At 36.8% G+C, this 17,840-nt stretch overlaps 1 protein-coding gene across 1 annotated transcript in view; it reads left to right on the top strand.

The window, feature by feature from the left end:
* The window catches only part of LOC110102307 (calmodulin-binding transcription activator 1-like), a gene marked incomplete at its 3' end in the record, with an annotated part of 62,475 nt that overhangs the window by 33,917 nt on the left and 10,718 nt on the right, over positions 1 to 17,840 (top strand). The window contains exons 5-7 of the mRNA XM_020830593.2: positions 2,573 to 2,618; positions 3,710 to 4,157; positions 4,331 to 4,587. Coding sequence (XP_020686252.2) covers positions 2,573 to 2,618; positions 3,710 to 4,157; positions 4,331 to 4,587 — 751 coding nt within the window. The remainder of the gene's footprint in view (positions 1 to 2,572; positions 2,619 to 3,709; positions 4,158 to 4,330; positions 4,588 to 17,840) is intronic.

The raw sequence follows: 17,840 nt of genomic DNA, 5'->3' as shown, positions 1-17,840 counted from the left end.
TAACATTTTTCTTTGTATGCGCATGTGATTGATGATTTGGTGTGAATGCCCTTTTGGATTGTCTGCGTTGTGGGCACTTACCCTTAAGTGGTTAGTATAAAAATATATACATGCTTTTCTGTGCAGGTGGCCATGTCCAAGAAGGGGATAAATTAAATCATGATTATCATAATGTTGTTTGCTTGTAGGTGCTGCTTAAAACCCCCCAAGAGGCATGACCAATAGGGCAGAAGCAGGTGCTTAGCACTCTAAGTGTTAGGCCAATTTTGGAAGTGATATGATGATTATATAAACTGCCGTCTAACTCTATTTTGCAGGCTTGAGTTTTTTTTATTTTATATCATGTATTTGATTAGATCTATGATCTAAAACTTGTGAGGTTTGGACTAGAAGAAAATGTGGATTAAAGAAGGATGTACTTCCTTAGAGGTGAAGCCTGAAGGTTCATTGAAGAGTTAAAGCTTGAAGATCCCCACAAGTAGAGTCTGTAATATATTAGCTGGGTTGTATAATGGCAGATAACTCAGCTGCCAAAATTGTTTTTAATAATTGGGACACTACTTGTACTTTTGTTTTGGTTTATATACAAGCATGTGTTGATTGTTTATTGGGTGCGCATTAGAAAAGCATGTCTTTTTCCTAGGTTTCTTCTATTGCTTTGTTTAAGCGTGGCCTGGAGTTTGGTGCGGTAGGCTCTTAGAACAAAATAAATTTTCTACCTCTTAACATGTAAAGAATCTAAAAAATGAAATTAGGCTCAATGATTTTCTAATAAAAAAAAATTTGCATGGCTCCCTTCAAGAAGCAAAGTTTTCAAAAATTAAAATAAACATGCATAGCCCCCAAAAGTGTCTCATGTAGAAAGCCCTCATATAAGGACTAGATAACCAAAAGTTTGCATTTGTGAGTCTGCATTCTGCATACCCCACATAAATAGGTATCTTGGCCTCAAAGCCGAGTTGTAAGCCCTACTTCTTAAATAAAAACAACCCTCCACTCTATATTTGCATAAAGACTGGACGACATGGTTTTAAAATTGATTAGGTGGGTCTAGCTGGTAGTCCTTTCCAGGTAGGACAGTAAATCCAGCGGTCAGGCCGATTATGCCTCATGTGAGGTGTAATTTGTAAGTCTTTTTGCATTCGTTAGACTTAGGCTCGAGGCACTACCTATCGGTAGTCCTCACTTTAGTTTTAGGGTTCGAGGCAATAGTTGATTTCAAATCACTATATAAGCCCTCACCTTTCGGGCAATTCCTTCAACAAGTGTTTTTGGATGTAAGCCCCAACTCTCTAATGAAAATATCAAACTTAAACAAAATTAGATTTTTAAAATGTAAAGCCCAACATAGGATTGTTTGAGCACCTCTGAGTTTCCCTCATAATCAAGTGCTCCTACTTCACCTCCTTTGGCTCTCATTCCAAAATCTAATTCTAAGTTGATCCTTTTACCTCCTTGAAATTTCTAAAGGCCAAAACCTTTAAACAAGACTTTCACAGATTTTTTTAAAAACAAAATTTAGCCAACATTTAAATGACTTTCAAAAACAAGCAAACCTCTAGTTTAATCAAAAGTCTTCCCAAGCCAAAGCTTGAGATGTAATTAACCCTAGCCCCTATGGAACGTCTGTACCCCAGAAACAAAATAAACTCCATTCGACCAAACATCGATTGGGGGGATCTCTGTTAAATTGTAAATTTTATCATTGAGTCCATAAGGAAATGGTATTTTTACCCTTCGGTGTAATATATCATCATTTTTATGCCGTACTCAATCATAAAGTATACAATCCGTTTGAGGACACAAAAATTCTCCAACAGACTTGGTCAAATGCAAGTGGCCTAGATGAGTTACTGACTCAATCAAGAGAGTGAGGAGCAACTTGAACTAAACCTATATTTAATAACATCAATATATCTTTGGCATAGTTTTCTACCTTAAGACACAAACTTGTTTCTCATGATACTCGATTATAGTCCTTTTCAAGATCCATAGAATTCATATGAAAATCCTTCATTTGCTCTCCATATTTCTCCATCAGGTGATTTAATGCGAAAATTGTTTATTTAGTAGATTTTTTTGGCATGAAGCTAAATTGATTCTCTAAAACTAATTTAATTTTTCTTGTCAGTTACAATTTCATTTGAATAATTTTATGACCCGTGCACTTATTGTATTTTCTGTTTCTAGTGGCTTATGAAGAAAGAGTACACGCAAGTGTGGTGTATACCTTAGTGGATATTCTGCTTTTAATTTTGTTGGGCGAGTTTGGATATCCTAATGTTGTAAATAATTCTAAGAGGTTACTTCTTTTGTAACTGCAGTGATAATTGTGTTAAAGAATTATTGAAATTTCTTAGACTAAGCACGGAGGGCCCATTATAGTGATGATAGGCACAGAAGGAGACTTGAAAGCTGAAACTTAAAATATTGGCTATGAAATTGAAGCACATGGATTCTTAAAGCTGAAACTGAAACTAGTGGCCAAATGATTTGAGTGATGGTAGAATTATTTTAATTAATGTCAATTGATTATTAAATTTACTCATTCAGTTTTCTTTTGCTTTTTCAGGCAGTTGGAGCACATTGTTCTTGTCCATTATAGAGATGTAAAAGAGGTGTTCGTCTATTCTATTTGCTGTACTATAGTTGTGCTTTTCCTTCCTATCTGCCTTGACTTTATGTTAAATAAATCACAGACTCTGGAGAGCAATGATGAATTTCATTCCATTTGTCATGACAGCATTTGGAAATGGATTCATTGAAATGCATCTTTTTTTATCTCTCTGTACTGCTTTGGCTTTCCGTCCTTTGCTATTTATCCCAACTAATTGCTATCAGTTTTACATGTTCTTATGACATCTTTCCTGTTAATAATGTTCGTTCCCATTGTAAAATCAAGTCAAGTTTATATTTTTTTTCTTTTATATATATACCAAAATTTCCCCAAAAAGAATATTATTGGTTTTTTTTTTGGAGACGACGAGTTCTCTTTTTTGACAATAAATGAATTATGCATCTTCTGCTTAGTGTAGGTATGGATGCCATTTAAATTATATTTGTCTTGTCGCTTTCATAAATGCTACAATACTTTTGTTAGTTCAAATTCAATATTTTGTGTCCATTGTATAAAACGCACACTCATGCTTTTACAAATAACTAAAACTCTTTATTTAGTTGTTTTACAACATCAAACCTTTGTCCCACTACGTGGGGTCGGCCAAACTCTTTATTTAGTTGTTTATCGGGTTAAATTTTAAAATAATCTCTCGACTATTTGTATTTGGCCATTTTGTCCTTGACAATAACGTTGCTCCAAGCCTCCAATTAAGTCCCTTGACTACACAAAATTAATCCAAAATGATCCCTTTGGGACAAAATTGGGGTCAATTTTGTAAAGTTGAGGGACTAAATTGGGATCAATTTTATATTACAATTACAACATGAGGGACTATTTTAGATCAATTTTGTATAGTCAAGGGACTAAATTGGGGCAACATGGTACTCTCGGATTAAATTTGCCATACACGAATAATTTGGAGACTATTTTGAAATTTTTCTAGTTGTTTATTTACTGTCGTCTTTTATGAGCTTTACCCTTGTACACATTTGATTGACAGTGTCCGGACTTCATGTGGTATTGAAGGCTGGAATCTTCTTTTATTGATTTGATATGTTCTGTGAGATTGACTAATTGAAAGTTTTTCAGGAAACTAGTTCTAGCGACCCTCAGTTATTAAGCAAAGGCCCGACAAGTCAAGGTGCTGAAACTAGTTCAGTAGCTGATTCTGCACATATCAATGCTTCTACTTTTGTCAACCCATCATCATATGCACCAATCACCACTAATGTAAACTGGAGCATGCCAATAGCATCTTCTGAATTTGAAGGTGTAGATTTAGGCAATGATTTGACTGGTGTTCCATTTGTTAAGTCTGTACCGGGTTCAGGGCTCCAAGTTGCATCATTACCTGGAAATAGCATAACAGGACCCATTTCGGCACTTACAGGCTCTAGTTTACCTCCTTACACAGCCGGTTCAATGAATACTGAACGCTTGAACAGATCAATTAATCATTTTTTCTTGAATCAAGTTACATCACTAAACCTTATTCCCGATGAAGGACAAAATGTTCAGGGAACTTCCCATGCAGCTGGTATACTCGAAGTTAATTCCTACTTTGAAGTTAAATAGTCAAAATTTCCTTTCTATATTTCAGATTTTGCACTTACAGAGGAATAATGATTGAACAGAAAAATATAGTTTGTGGGATTGTAGCATGTTGATATCTATTTATCTTTCCTGAGTTAAGCTAGCTTGTTCTGACAGGTTCATTTGGTTTTCAGTTCAACGATGAGAATTCCCCGTCAACAAGGTCTGGGTCTCATAGTTTAAAACAAAAGCTAACTGATACTGCGGAACAGAATTTTTCGTTACAGCAGTTGAGTTGTACTGATGCTCTAAGCACAAGATCAAGAGATTCTATTGCACAGAATGAGGAGAGAATTAAGTTTAGCTTGCATGATGATTTTAATGTCCTGCCTGAGCCATATTCTCAACCTCTAACTGTAGATGATATTATTCAGGTATGTTATCCTGCAAAAGTTATAGATCCTGATTCAAATGATAATGCTTCAGATTATAGCATTTTGTGATGTTTGCTTGCTAAATAATTTGTTATTAACTATATTAGAAGTTCTAATAAATTGTCAAGAGTGTCTTAAATTGCTTACCCTTGAAGCATTTGTAAATGAACAAAATGAACAATGTGCAATGCTAGGGTGATGGAGTTTGTTGCTTCAAGTGGAAAGGATCATGATGCATTGTATTGCTTTTGATTAATTGAAGCACAGGCTGTTAAGTACCAAACATTTTAGACTATAATCAATGAAATCATTAGAACAGTCGGTCTTGTAATTTTCAAATTATGAGGCTCAAGCCGTTTATGGAAAATGAAGAGCTATTTCACGAGTGAACAACTTAAATATAAATGTACAAAGTATGAATTACGTGATATAACAATAAAAATAGAAATCTCTATTTTCATTTAGGGTGCTAAGATCACTAAAATCAATGTAATCTCATAATCTTCATTGAAAAACTTATCAAAATATCTCATTCATCTATGTTGAATATCTTCTTTTAATAAAAGTATATTTTGATATTCATCTTTAATGCACTTCACTTGAATTAGGTCATTACTTATCCCATATCTTTGATTGGCTAACTTATATATATACATCTTTTGTCCTCCTTAGTATTTAATATATTATATAAATTACTAAAAGCTAAATTCTTTGCATTGAAATTTATTTTCTTAGGCTTCTTATGGACTTTTCTATATCTTTCCGAGTTTTAACGTCTAAACTATTTTTTATGAGCATTATTAACTTCTTTCTTTTCTTGATCTCTCCAAAGCCTTTCTCTTGGAACTTTATCATATGATTTTTTTAAAATCAATAAATATCATCGACAAAAATAAAAATCTATATTTTCATTTAGAGTATTAAAGTCATAGAGTCCAACGTATTTTTATAATTTTTATTGAAAAATTTATCAAAAAATCTCATCAACCTTTGTTGAATATTCTCTTCTAATAAAACTACTTTTTGATCTTTAATGCACTTCACTTGAACTAGATCATTGCTTCTCTATCTCCTGCTTGGTTAACTTATTGTGGGTTCCGAAAATTCGTGCCACGCCTCTCCACGGCCCCTTTCTTTTTTTGTGTCGTCGAGGAGAGTTTTAACAAATTTAGATTATGGGGTAAATTTTCAGAAGATAGATTGGGTTTTAGATAAGATACTACTCAGATATTTCGCACTCATTTTGCGAGGACTTTATGATATGTGTTTAGGTTTCCTGTAGGTGTAAGCCCCTATAGTTAATTATCTCTCCTGATAATGAGAGAGAACTTTCGATTAAGACTAGTCGTTAAATAGATACATAGTATCCGGCATATAGTAGCTGTAGAATTTGATATTGAAAATTAGAATTTTATCTCTTTGCACTTAAAGCGGATGGTGGGGGGAATGATGATGAACTTGATCAAGATCCCATGATTCCAGGCCATCATAGTTCCTAGTCTACTTTGTCAGAGGAGTTAGTCAACCCATCCTGACTGAAGGATCCTTATCAGTTGCCATGGTTGCGTCGTCCAATGGTACCTTATAGACTTGAGGTGAATGTTTGCCTAAGTAGATGGATTTGAGTCCACCTTAGCTAACAAAAGGCTTTGTGCCATATCGATTATATCCTATTTATTTATTACTCTAGGATTTAAATCCATTGGAGAACATAAGGACTCTAGTTGTGATCGTAATTTAGTGGCACCACTTAGCGATAAAATCACCCATCTGAGGGATTCAATCATAACCATTTATCTGATGTGTCATTTGATGACAAAACCATCAGTTAGAGGACACGTGCCATGTCCTTACTTGCAGGAGATAATTTGAGAATGAATCCTAGTGATATTCTCAATCGAACATTTTCTCTTTGTGATTTGAAGTGACTTTCAAATTTATTTACCTCGACAAACTGTTCTAGATGGTGAATATATTTTGCTTTAAGTTTAGATGATTAAATTTCAGGTTTTAAATATTAATTTTATTAATAGATGTAGAGTTTTGAGTCTTTGATAGATATTTAAGAATCAACCCCTCTGGTTGAGATTTACATTCAACATGACCATCATCGAGGATTATGGGTAATTTGATCTTATTAGTCAAACATAGTCAACTTTGTTTACTTGCCAATAGGTCGGGTTCAGTGTCGGTTTTACGGCTTTAGTGGTGAATATTTCTTATAATAGACTTTCATGCCCTAATATGAATGTATAAAACGAATACTCTGGTCAGGACTACGACCGTGTATTTGTTTGATGGTTCAAGTTGTGTGAACTCCTATCCTTTTAAAGAGGAGGATCATACTTGAACTTAAATTTATCCTGACTCGCGCAGCATCATCCGATGTCACGTGTGTACATACATCATGATTGTCGGGGGCCATGCGAGTATATGCTTTTGAGTACATTCTGCATGATGTATTTATATGGTGGCTATATGGATGTTGTGCAGTGGGTGTGTATGACATATCTGTGTGTTCACATACACACTCATGTATTCATCTGCATGTTGACAGACTAACATATGTATTTATATGTTTGCATGTATGTTTACATATGCATTTGTGCAGTACTTAACGTACTTGCATGATGTATTTACATGTAAAGTAGTAACTTAATGCATTAACATAGTGTATAGTATATTTACATGTCGGTATAATGCGTTATTATGACACACTGTATTTTGCATGTTGGATGACATGCTTGCATAACACATTTTACATATTGCAATGTGTATGTGCACAGTGTGTTGCATGTTAATGTAGCACGTCGTCACGGCATAACGTACTTTACATATTGAATGGTATGTTTGCTTAATGCGTTCTACATATTTCAATGTGTATGTGCACTTTACATGCCTTCCAAAACATTTACATGATGCATGTATATTCTCGATACATTGATACATATTTTAATGGGCACTATTTTTCAAAACAACGACACTTCTCAGTGCGTCGCAGCTAAGTTTAGGAAATCATATTTCGATGCATGAAGGGGTGTTCTTGAAATATTTAAATATGAATAATTGCGCAAATAATTATTGTTGAAAATGCGCAAAATTCCATTTAAGGGCCTACAAATGCCTTCTATCCGCTTGTACAAATGTTGCGGACCGGTGGCATGGTGGCTAGTTAGGTTTTATTTGTCATGTATTGGCGGTGCTATTTAGTTCATTTAATCTTCTGCAAACTGCCATTTTTCCCCAACCTAACTTGTAGGAGCGTTCTTCAGGATGTTAAGGGGAAGAGGTGTTAGTGGGATGTTGTGGAGTGAAAGCTGCAGTTGGGTTGGGTGAGGAGAAGGTATAGTGCAAGTGAGGTGCTGAGAAATGTGAGGGGTTGCTGGTTTGTGTTTGGAGAAGTGGTGGCTTGAGTGGTCAACCTGGAGTGCTTGTAAGAGTGGTTGAAATGGCAGAAGGAGGCTGCTGTTTGGGTGAGGGAGTATGGCTCGTGGAGGGAAGAGGAGCAGCAGAGTTTGATTTAGTGTGTTTGAGGAGCAGGTGGCAGGATGTAGTGTCTTTGAGGGCTATTGGTTTCTTGTGATGTGCTTTTGAGTTCACTAGTAGGTAGAGGGTGAGGGGGAAATTCAGCTTATGTAGGTAGGTGGAGAGGTGGTTGCTTGGAGTGTGCTGGGATAGTGGTGGAGTGCTTAGTTCAGGTAGGAGGAAAGCGAGTTCAGGTTTGGAGTTGGAACAGTGGAGCTGTTGTTGGTGTGTGGAGGGGAGATGACTGCTGCTATGAGATGAGTAGAGGGAATGAGCCTGGCAGAAGAGGGTTGGGGCCTCTATTTTTTTGTTATTTCAGTGCTGTAAACAAGCTGGCACAAAGATGGCATAGAATAGGATAGGATTGGGTGGCTGACAGGATTTTGGGCAGGGATTTTGGTAGCATATAGGAGGAAAGATAGGAATTTTTATTACAACAATTTCTAAGTATTTTTGACATTCTGAACGCAACAGCATAGTCTGTTTTGCGAATAGGCGGTGTTCAGGTAACATCGCACAATATTTCATACGTAATTGGTCAATTTTGATCACCTTCGATAGCATGAGCAATATTATAGCCTTTTAATATGATTTTGATTTTCCGGATATAACTGCGAAATCTGTTTTGTGAACGGGTGGTGTTTGGATAACGCCGCATAATTTTGCATTTATATTCTGTCAATTTTGATCACCTTCGATAGCATGGGCAGTATTATAACCTTCTTTTTATGAATTTGATGTTTTGAACACAATGACGAAGTCCATTTTACAACACGTTGCTTCTAGGGAACACTCTAGTATTAATACAATGTATTAAAAGATTTATTCTGGTTATACAACACGTCGCTTCTAGGGAACACTCTAGTATTAATACAATGTATTAAAAGATTTATGATGGTTATTTGACAAATTTCACGTTAGCTGTCGATTATCCATTCCAACACTTCTCTTTTCTCATGCAGGGCTTGAGACCTAACAACAACAGTTTTAGGAGCAACCCATGACTATAGATAAAAATATCCTTTAGTTGGGTCAGTTACTTTCTCTACTAAGAATACTAGGGATCCTGATAACATAAGACGATATAATCATGATATCTTGATCGAGTTCATCATCATTCTCCTACCATCTTTTTTATGCCAATAGTGATAAATTTTTCAACCTTATACCAACTGCTGACGCTATACACTAAGCATTTATGTTCTAGTGACCAGCCTTAATCGAAAGGTTTCTCTCTTTAGTGGGATGAGTAATTAACCTTATAGGGTAACTCCTATGGGAAATTTGAAACAAGATCATAAAGATCTTACAAAATGAGGGTGGAATCTTTGGGTAGTGTCTTATCTTCAACCTAATTTGCCTTCTGAATATTTGACCCCGTTTGCTACAAATCCTGGGCATGATTTTTGAAGCCCACGCCTCGGGATAAAGATCTTTTACAATATTGAACCCCTTGACTTTGGAGTGAAGGTTACTTAGAAGAGGCTTTCATGGAACTAATATAAAATGAAGAATGGTCTCACTGTTTTAAAGCATGAATGATTGCATAGAATTATGCATCATAAGTAGAGTATTTGTGATATGCCTCATTCAATCTTCAGTAAAATTGGCAATTGGATGCCTATTATAACTTAACATGGCACAAATTTTGATATTGATGCATCATAGTTAACTTCAAATACCTAATTGAAATTAGGAGGGCAAGGATCAGAGTGTGGGTTATAGTTCGTTTAGGTTTTTTGAAATTATATAGGGTTGTGGTTGTACAAATGAATTTCTCTCCCTTAGAACTTTAGTTAAAGGAGTAACTTGATAGAAAGTGGATACAATCTCCTCAAAATCAGTGAATGACAATAAGAAATTAGGAAGAAGAACACACAAAAACTATTTTTTGCAAGATATATGAGTGCTCAAAATGGCATAGGTCACAGTAGCCCAAAATTTATCATTCAGAATTATCTTTCTTATTTCCTTCCCCTCACTTTTCTTCCCCCAAGCAGAGTTAAGCCATTTAGTTGATGTAACATTGCTTCCAAAGGTTGCCTCACCTCCATCAAGCTCTGCAGTGTCAAATAGGATGTGGCAAACCTATAGATTCACAGTGCATAAATGTAAGAACTAAGAACATACAGTAGGAATAATTTGCAATGTACAAATTTAAGAACATACCTAGTGGTTGCAGGGCGAATGATTTCTTTCTTTGAAAATTTTCTCATCAAGCTTAAGACCCAAGAATGATTAATAGATGAACTTTGTAATCTTCTTCGCCCTAGAAAGAGCACTCTTGTGCTGAGGTAAGTCATCAAGATCCTCCAAAATGAGATCGATACAATGTGCTGCGCAGGGTGTCCAATATAGGTGTCCCCTTCTCCATCAACATCTGACCAGCTGCTTTGTATGCACTGGCATTATCAGTCACTACCTGGACAATCAATTGCTCCCCAATCTCGTCAATAACCCCATCAAGTAAATTGAAAATAATTGTAGCATTTTTCACCTCATCTGAAGCTTCAACCGATCGTAAAAACACCGTGCCGTAGGGATTGTTCACAAGGATGTTAATCAAGCTCCTGCTCTTCATGTCAGACCATCCATCTGACATAATGGTTACACTAGTCTCAATCCATGTCCTTTTAATCTCATCAATGCTACTCTCTGTGTTCAGCAGCTCCTCCTTTAAAATCCATGTTCGCAACTCATACATAGAAGGTGCCTTCAACCCTCTCCCATACAACTCTACAGACCGCAACATATTGAAGTAGGCAGACGACGTATCAACATTAAAAGGTATAGCATTTAAAAAAAAAAACCTCCCAGTATCCATGCAAACCTGGCGTTGACCATCTCTAGTACCGGCCGCAGGCATCATTTGTGCTTGTCCTCTATCCTCTTTTGGATTAGTCATATACTGATCCATAGTACCCCATGCACCTCTATTATGTATAGTGGAGGAAGAGCCCTTTCCACTCTCGCTCCCAAAATAAGCGCCATGTTCGACCCTATCATCAAATTGCTCCTGTTGCAAGTGTTTTGTCGTGGTACTTTTCTTCATATAAGCAATAATTTTCTCCTTCACCTTTTCCGGCACATTTGCACACGGTGCTACGCTTTTATGCGAGCATGATAAGTGTTCCTTCATGCGGGTAACACCTACCTTCACCACTTTTTCGCAAAAATTGTATTTCAAATAAACATAGCTCTTCTGTCCGCCACCTATGTCAACTTGTACTCTATATTTCCAAGAAGGGTCCCTCCGCAATGACGCAGACCCCTTTTCCTTGCCTCTAACCATGATCCCTAATGCAAAAATTCAAAATCAAACAAAATAATTCAAAAAATAAAAAACCCTAGATTTCCTTTAACTTGAAAAATCTAACCAAAAACTAAATAAAAATACCTAAAATCGTTTTTGGACTTCTCCTAGAAGGCGGCTGGACGCTTCAAGTTCGCCGGAGAGAGGCGGCGGGACTGGAGGTCGACCGTGCGGGCTCTGTTTTTCGCGAACTGGAGCTTACGGGCGGAAGTTTTTGGGAATTACCGGGGCCGAACGGGTGTGGGGTAAAAGAAGGGCTCATTTTAAGTGGGTGGGGCCATTTGGATGAGGCGTACGCCTCACTCAAAATTGCGCAACTGAGGCGCGCCTCAGCTAGTGTGAGGCGTACGCCTCAACGAGTCCTCGAATTGCGTGCGCCTTGAAGCGCTTTTGGACAGAATTGCGCAGAGGCGTGCCTCTTGTTGCGCAATTTTAAACAGAGTTATGAACGCAACAACATAGTATGTTTTGCGAATAGGTGGTATTCAGGTAACATTGCACAATATTTCATACGTAGTTCGTCAATTTTGATCACCTTCGATAGCATGAGCAATATTATAGCCTTTTAATATGATTTTGATTTTCCGGATATAACTGCGAAATCTGTTTTTCGAACGGGCGGTGTTTGGGTAACGCCGCATAATATTGCATTTATATTATGTCAATTTTGATCACCTTCGATAGCATGGGCAGTATTATAACCTTCTTTTTTATGAATTTGATGTTCTGAACATAATGACGAAGTCCATTTTACAAATTGATGATGTTTGGACAACGTCGCACGATATTCCATCTGTAGCTTGTCGATTTTTACTACCTTCACGTGATTCAACTACGACAGGTCCCCCACTTAGGTAAATTTTATGCTCTAATTGCATCGATACAGCCTGTTTGATAATCGAAGGTCTTTTGAGTGGTTTTTGCTAGCTTCACTTGCTAATAGTTCACGCTCATAGTCATTTCCAATTGTGTTGCGCACGAATGACTCTTCTTTGACAAATTAAGTCTCTTGAGCACATCAATGTGATCTTTTTCACAACCATATTATATTTTGAGCCATTTTGATATCAATCGAGTTGTCCCTATGCTCATGATAAGCGGCATATCTGATTGTCGCTTTCCTTGATGCGTTCGATTAGAGGCCAGCAAATGCCCTCCAACAAATGTGATACGTATCTAAAACAACTCATGTTTGTTGTATGCTGGTTGACCTTGCGAATCTTCAAATATTTGTATTGGATGTTACGCTAAGGGTTTCACTTTATGAATCTTCAAGAGTTATTTTGACTCAATTGATGATAATTTATTGAACCAATAGAGGTTGTCATCGATCCTATGCTTTGTGTTGAATGGACTTGTTGATGATGGATTCTTGGTAGAGTGTATGAGCTCTTTCTGTCATAGCTTTGCGCTTTGACGGACTTGATGAAGGAGATTTATCTTCTGCTCTGGCATCTAGCTTTGACGGGCTTGATGAAGGGGATTGCCTAATTTGTCATCTTTGACTTGTCAGGAGTAAAACATATCTTTTGCCCTAGCTTCATGCTTTGTTGGGCTTGACGAAGGATGTGAGTTGGTGACATAGCCTTCGAGGCTTGTGTTTGGTCGCTAGAAAAGAGTCATCGATCCAACATTTTGTGTTAATGGACTTATTAATGACGAATCTAAATTGTAATTTGTGGAATTTGATTCCTTCTGTTCTGTGCTTTGTGCGGCGGACTTGATGAAGGATTACTTGATGACTTGTTAGGAAACTTGTGTATATTTTCCCTCTACTTTTTGCTTTGGCGGGCTTAATGAAGGAGTGCATGTTGGTAACCTAAAGCCTCGGGGCTTACATTAGGTCGATGGCAAAGAGTCATCAATCTATAGTTTTGTGCATGACAGACTTGTTGATGACAAAATCTATTGGGTTCAGCCTCGAGCTTTATACAAACTCCGGGAGAGCCTCTTCTGTCCTTTATTTTGTGCTTTAATGAACTTATTGTATAAGAGAAATTCCTTTGATCTTCGCTTGGTGTTCCACAGATTTGTTAAAGGATTTGTAAGTTATGATTTGGCCGGTAACACCAAATGCAGGTAGTAGTTTGACCCTTAACCACCTGAGAAGACCTCGATCTAGATTACTTGAGTTTATCAGATTGGGTGAGCCAGGTTTGATTGCTCTTATCATTCGATTGCTGAAATGGAGGCTCCCTTACTATGTCCTTTTCTTGTGGCTTGTTGAGTAAGAGGAGCTGCCAGTGACTAGGCCACATCTTGGCTTGTTGATAAGTGATGAGATGCTTTTCTCCTTTCTTAAATAAGATATTAGAAATTATAAAATCATAAGTTAGCAAAATGTAATATACTCCTACCACTTTATTAGTCTTTCCGAACTCATAGCCAGCATGAATACCTATAAAATCTTCTACCACTATACCAACCTGTCTATTTAATTGTCCTCCAATAAAAACTTTCTTCAAGATATATCATTTTTATTAATTCTTCTAAGTCAGTTCAAAATTTTATTTTGAATGCAAATCCAAACCTATTTGAGAAGTATACCCACTTATAATCTTAATAATCTTAACATAAGTAGTAATCTTTTAAACTACAATTCTATTAATTTCTACAATATTATCCTTTAAACTCATGTATATAATCACGCCTACACCACTTTGAGTATAATTCATACATGTATTTTGGCACAAAAAATTTCTTTAACATCAAATTTCATAATACAAGGCAGTGGGGCACAGACTCTTATTATGCCTGCTGAAAACGAAAATGCAGGAGCGGGTTAGAGAGCTATGACAATGGTTGAGTGGAAGGGCCGCCGCTCAACGAATAAAAGTTACTCTAGGGATAATAGGTTGATCTTCCCCAAGATTTCACATCGACGGGAAGGTTTGACACCTCGATGTCGGCTCTTCCTTCGCCACTTGGAGCTATAGTATGTTCTAAGGGTTGAGCTGTTTGCCCATGAAAGCGGTACGTGAGCTGGGTTCAAAACGTCTTGAGACAGTTATGAATGTCATGGTTTAAATCCTAAACTATCATTCTCTTTAGCTTTTTTTTTTTCAATCCCACCCATAGTTTCTTGAATACATAGAATATTTATCATCCTATGAATCATAATATTTATTCATTTCAATAATTTTACTGTAAGAAAACCTACATTCTAAGTTCTTATTTTAATTCTAATTTCATGGACTATCTTCTTTGCCCACATCCATTAATGATGTGGGAACCCTTGCTTTTTTAACACTACACCCGGGAGCTGGTATAATGGCGCTTGCACATTTTTTGATTTATTATGGTTATACAACACGTCGCTTCTAGGGAACACTCTAGTATTAATACAATGTATTAAAAGATTTATGATGGTTATTTGACAAGTTTTACGTTAGCTGTCGATTATCCATTCCAACACTTCTCTTTTCTCATCCAGGGCTTGAGACCTGACAACAACAGTTTTAGGAGCAACCCATGACTATAGATAAAAATATCCTTTAGTTGGGTCAATTACTTTCTCTACTAAGAATACTAGGGATCCTGATAACATAAGACTATATAATCATGATATCTTGATCGAGTTCATCATCATTTTCCTACCATCTTTTTTATGCCAATAGTGATAAAATTTTCAACCTTATACCAACTGCTGCCGCTATACACTAAGCATTTATGTTCTAGTGACCAGCCTTAATCGAAAGGTTACTCTCTTTAGTGGGATGAGTAATTAACCTTATAGGGTTACTCCTATGGGAAATTTGAAACAAGATCATAAATATCTTACAAAATGAGGGTGGAATCTTTGGGTAGTGACTTATCTTCAACCTAATTTGCCTTCTGAATATTTGACCCCGAACACGTAAACTCTTGCACAAATCTTGGGCATGATTTTTGAAGCCCACGCCTCGGGATAAAGATCTTTTACAATATTGAACCCCTTGACTTTGGAGTGAAGGTTACTTAGAAGAGGCTTTCATGGAACTAATATAAAATGAATAATGGTCTCATTATTTTAAAGCATGAATGATTGCATAGAATTATGCATCATAAGTAGAGTATTTGTGATATGCCTCATTCAATCTTCAGTAAAATTGGCAATTGGATGCCTATTATAACTTAACATGGCACAAATTTTGATATTGATGCATCATAGTTAACTTCAAATACCTAATTGAAATTAGGAGGGCAAGGATCAGAGTGTGGGTTATAGTTCGTTTAGGTTTTTTGAAATTATATAGGGTTGTGGTTGTACAAATGAATTTCTCTCCCTTAAGAACTTTAGTTAAAGGAGTAACTTGATAGAAAGTGGATACAATCTCCTCAAAATCAGTGAATGACAATAAGAAATTAGGAAGAAGAACACACAAAAACTATTTTTTGCAAGATATATGAAAGAAAATAACAAGATACAGTTGGATCTTCAATTGGAGTGGAAGATCCGACTCTCCTAAATCCCTAGCCGGCGGCTAGAGCCCTCACAACCTAAGAAAATTCTAAGTTCAACAAACTCAAAACATGAAAAACAAACCTTGGGTAAAACCTACTTAAATCATACAATCCTATAGCCAAATCCCTAAACAGCCCCTTTCAAATCCTTCTTCCCTCCCAGTTGCCCCCTCTTGTATTATTTTTTCCTTGGGCCCCACTGCAAGGGGGGCAGGATTTGCCCCCCTGTTCCACCTGTTGTAGACAAGTTCTGTGCGGAACTTCTTCCATCGCTGTTGACAAGAGCTGGTCTCCCAGGAGGGACCGGTCTAATACACACCTCCTAAAAACTACCTTGTCCGCAAGATAGAAAGACGACTCCCCCTGGGTCCCAATCATCTCTTCTACACCCATATCTAAACCTTTCGTCAATATCCCACATTCTCCTTTCGAATTCAGCACCCCTTGGATCATAATCAATCATTCTCCTTTCAAATTCAACCCCTCTCCTTTCAAATTCAGCTCCTATCCTATTAAATTCAGTACCCTTTCATGCCTGACCCGCTCACACCTCTCCCCATACCCTCTACCCAACTCCTCTCTAGGAATATGCTCTAGGGGAGACATTCTGTCTTTTTCCTCCAGAATCTCCACCTTTTGATCCTCCATACGCCTTATCGGATTAGGGTTTTTCCCACTTCCTTGGTTGTCGGGGGTTTCCCTCGCCTCCAATGATTCCGTTTTGCGTTGACCCTCGAGCAACATCTTCAATATCTCTTTCAGGATGGAAAATTTCTCATCAATCTCTCTCATCAATCTCTCATAGCCGGTTGAAATTTGACTTTTGAAATCTGAAAATTGAGTTTGGAGATCCAAAACTTCATATTTCAATTGTCAAGTCTCCCATTTCAATGCTTCTACCTTTCTTCCTGTCATAGTACTCGGATCAAGGCTCTAAACTACGAAAATGGCCAAAATACAGCGAATCGGGTCTTCTACAGCAAAATTTAGCAAGAATGGAGAGAAAACACAGCAGAAATCAGTGAGGAAAACTTATATTTAGCCCAGGACACCGCTATAATACCAATTTGATAGGAAATACTTGTAGAAATAGAAAAAAACCCTAAACAATAATGGAGAAGTACGATGTGAGAAACTAGGAGAAAACCTTTTTAATTGATGATATGTGGAAGAAAATTAACAAGATATAATGGATCTTCAATTGGAGAGAAAGATCTGTCTCTCCCAAATCTCTAGCTCCCGACTTGAGCCTAAACCTCCTAGAAAATTCTAATTTGAGCAAACACATACATAATCCTAACACTAGGAAAATAACCTACTTAAAGCATACAAAAATAATGCAAATCCCAAAACAGTCCCTCTTTTGAATTTTCCCTCCTAATCTCCCTTAATTTCCTCTCTAATTGTTGTTGGACTCCACCCCAAAAGGGGGTGGAAGTTTGAAGCAGAACCTATCCGCCTCTTGTAATAGGATCGATCTAACACAACCACTACTAAGTAAAAATTCTTAATTAATCATCAATAATAGGACATCAATACATTGAAAATTTGTAAATCGGTGAATAATTATGGTAAAGGCCAATCTAAAATGGCTTGGACCTTGGTCTATTTTTATCCCAGCCTCATATAGATAACATGACCTAGAAAATTAGTCGTTTGTTAGAAATTTGTCTTTACTAGGATTTACATACAACTTTTTTAGTCGTTAAACTTCAAAAAGTTTACATAAATGATGTAAATGATCATCTTGAGTACTAGGATATCATCGAAGTGTACTACTGCAAATTTTTCCATAAATGGTCTACACACTCGTGTCACCAAATGCATGAAAGTGCTTGGAGCATTGGAGAGACAAAAATGCATCACTACCCACTCATATAAGCCATTTCATCTTTTGAAAGCTATTTTCCATTCATCACCCGTCTTCATTTACATTTGATCATACCCACACCCAGGTCCAATTTTTTATAAA

The sequence above is a fragment of the Dendrobium catenatum genome, unplaced genomic scaffold (genome assembly GCF_001605985.2).
Source record: "Dendrobium catenatum unplaced genomic scaffold, ASM160598v2 fragScaff_scaffold_593, whole genome shotgun sequence".
Lineage (NCBI taxonomy): Eukaryota > Viridiplantae > Streptophyta > Magnoliopsida > Asparagales > Orchidaceae > Dendrobium > Dendrobium catenatum.
This window is presented reverse-complemented; position numbering and strand designations above follow the sequence as displayed.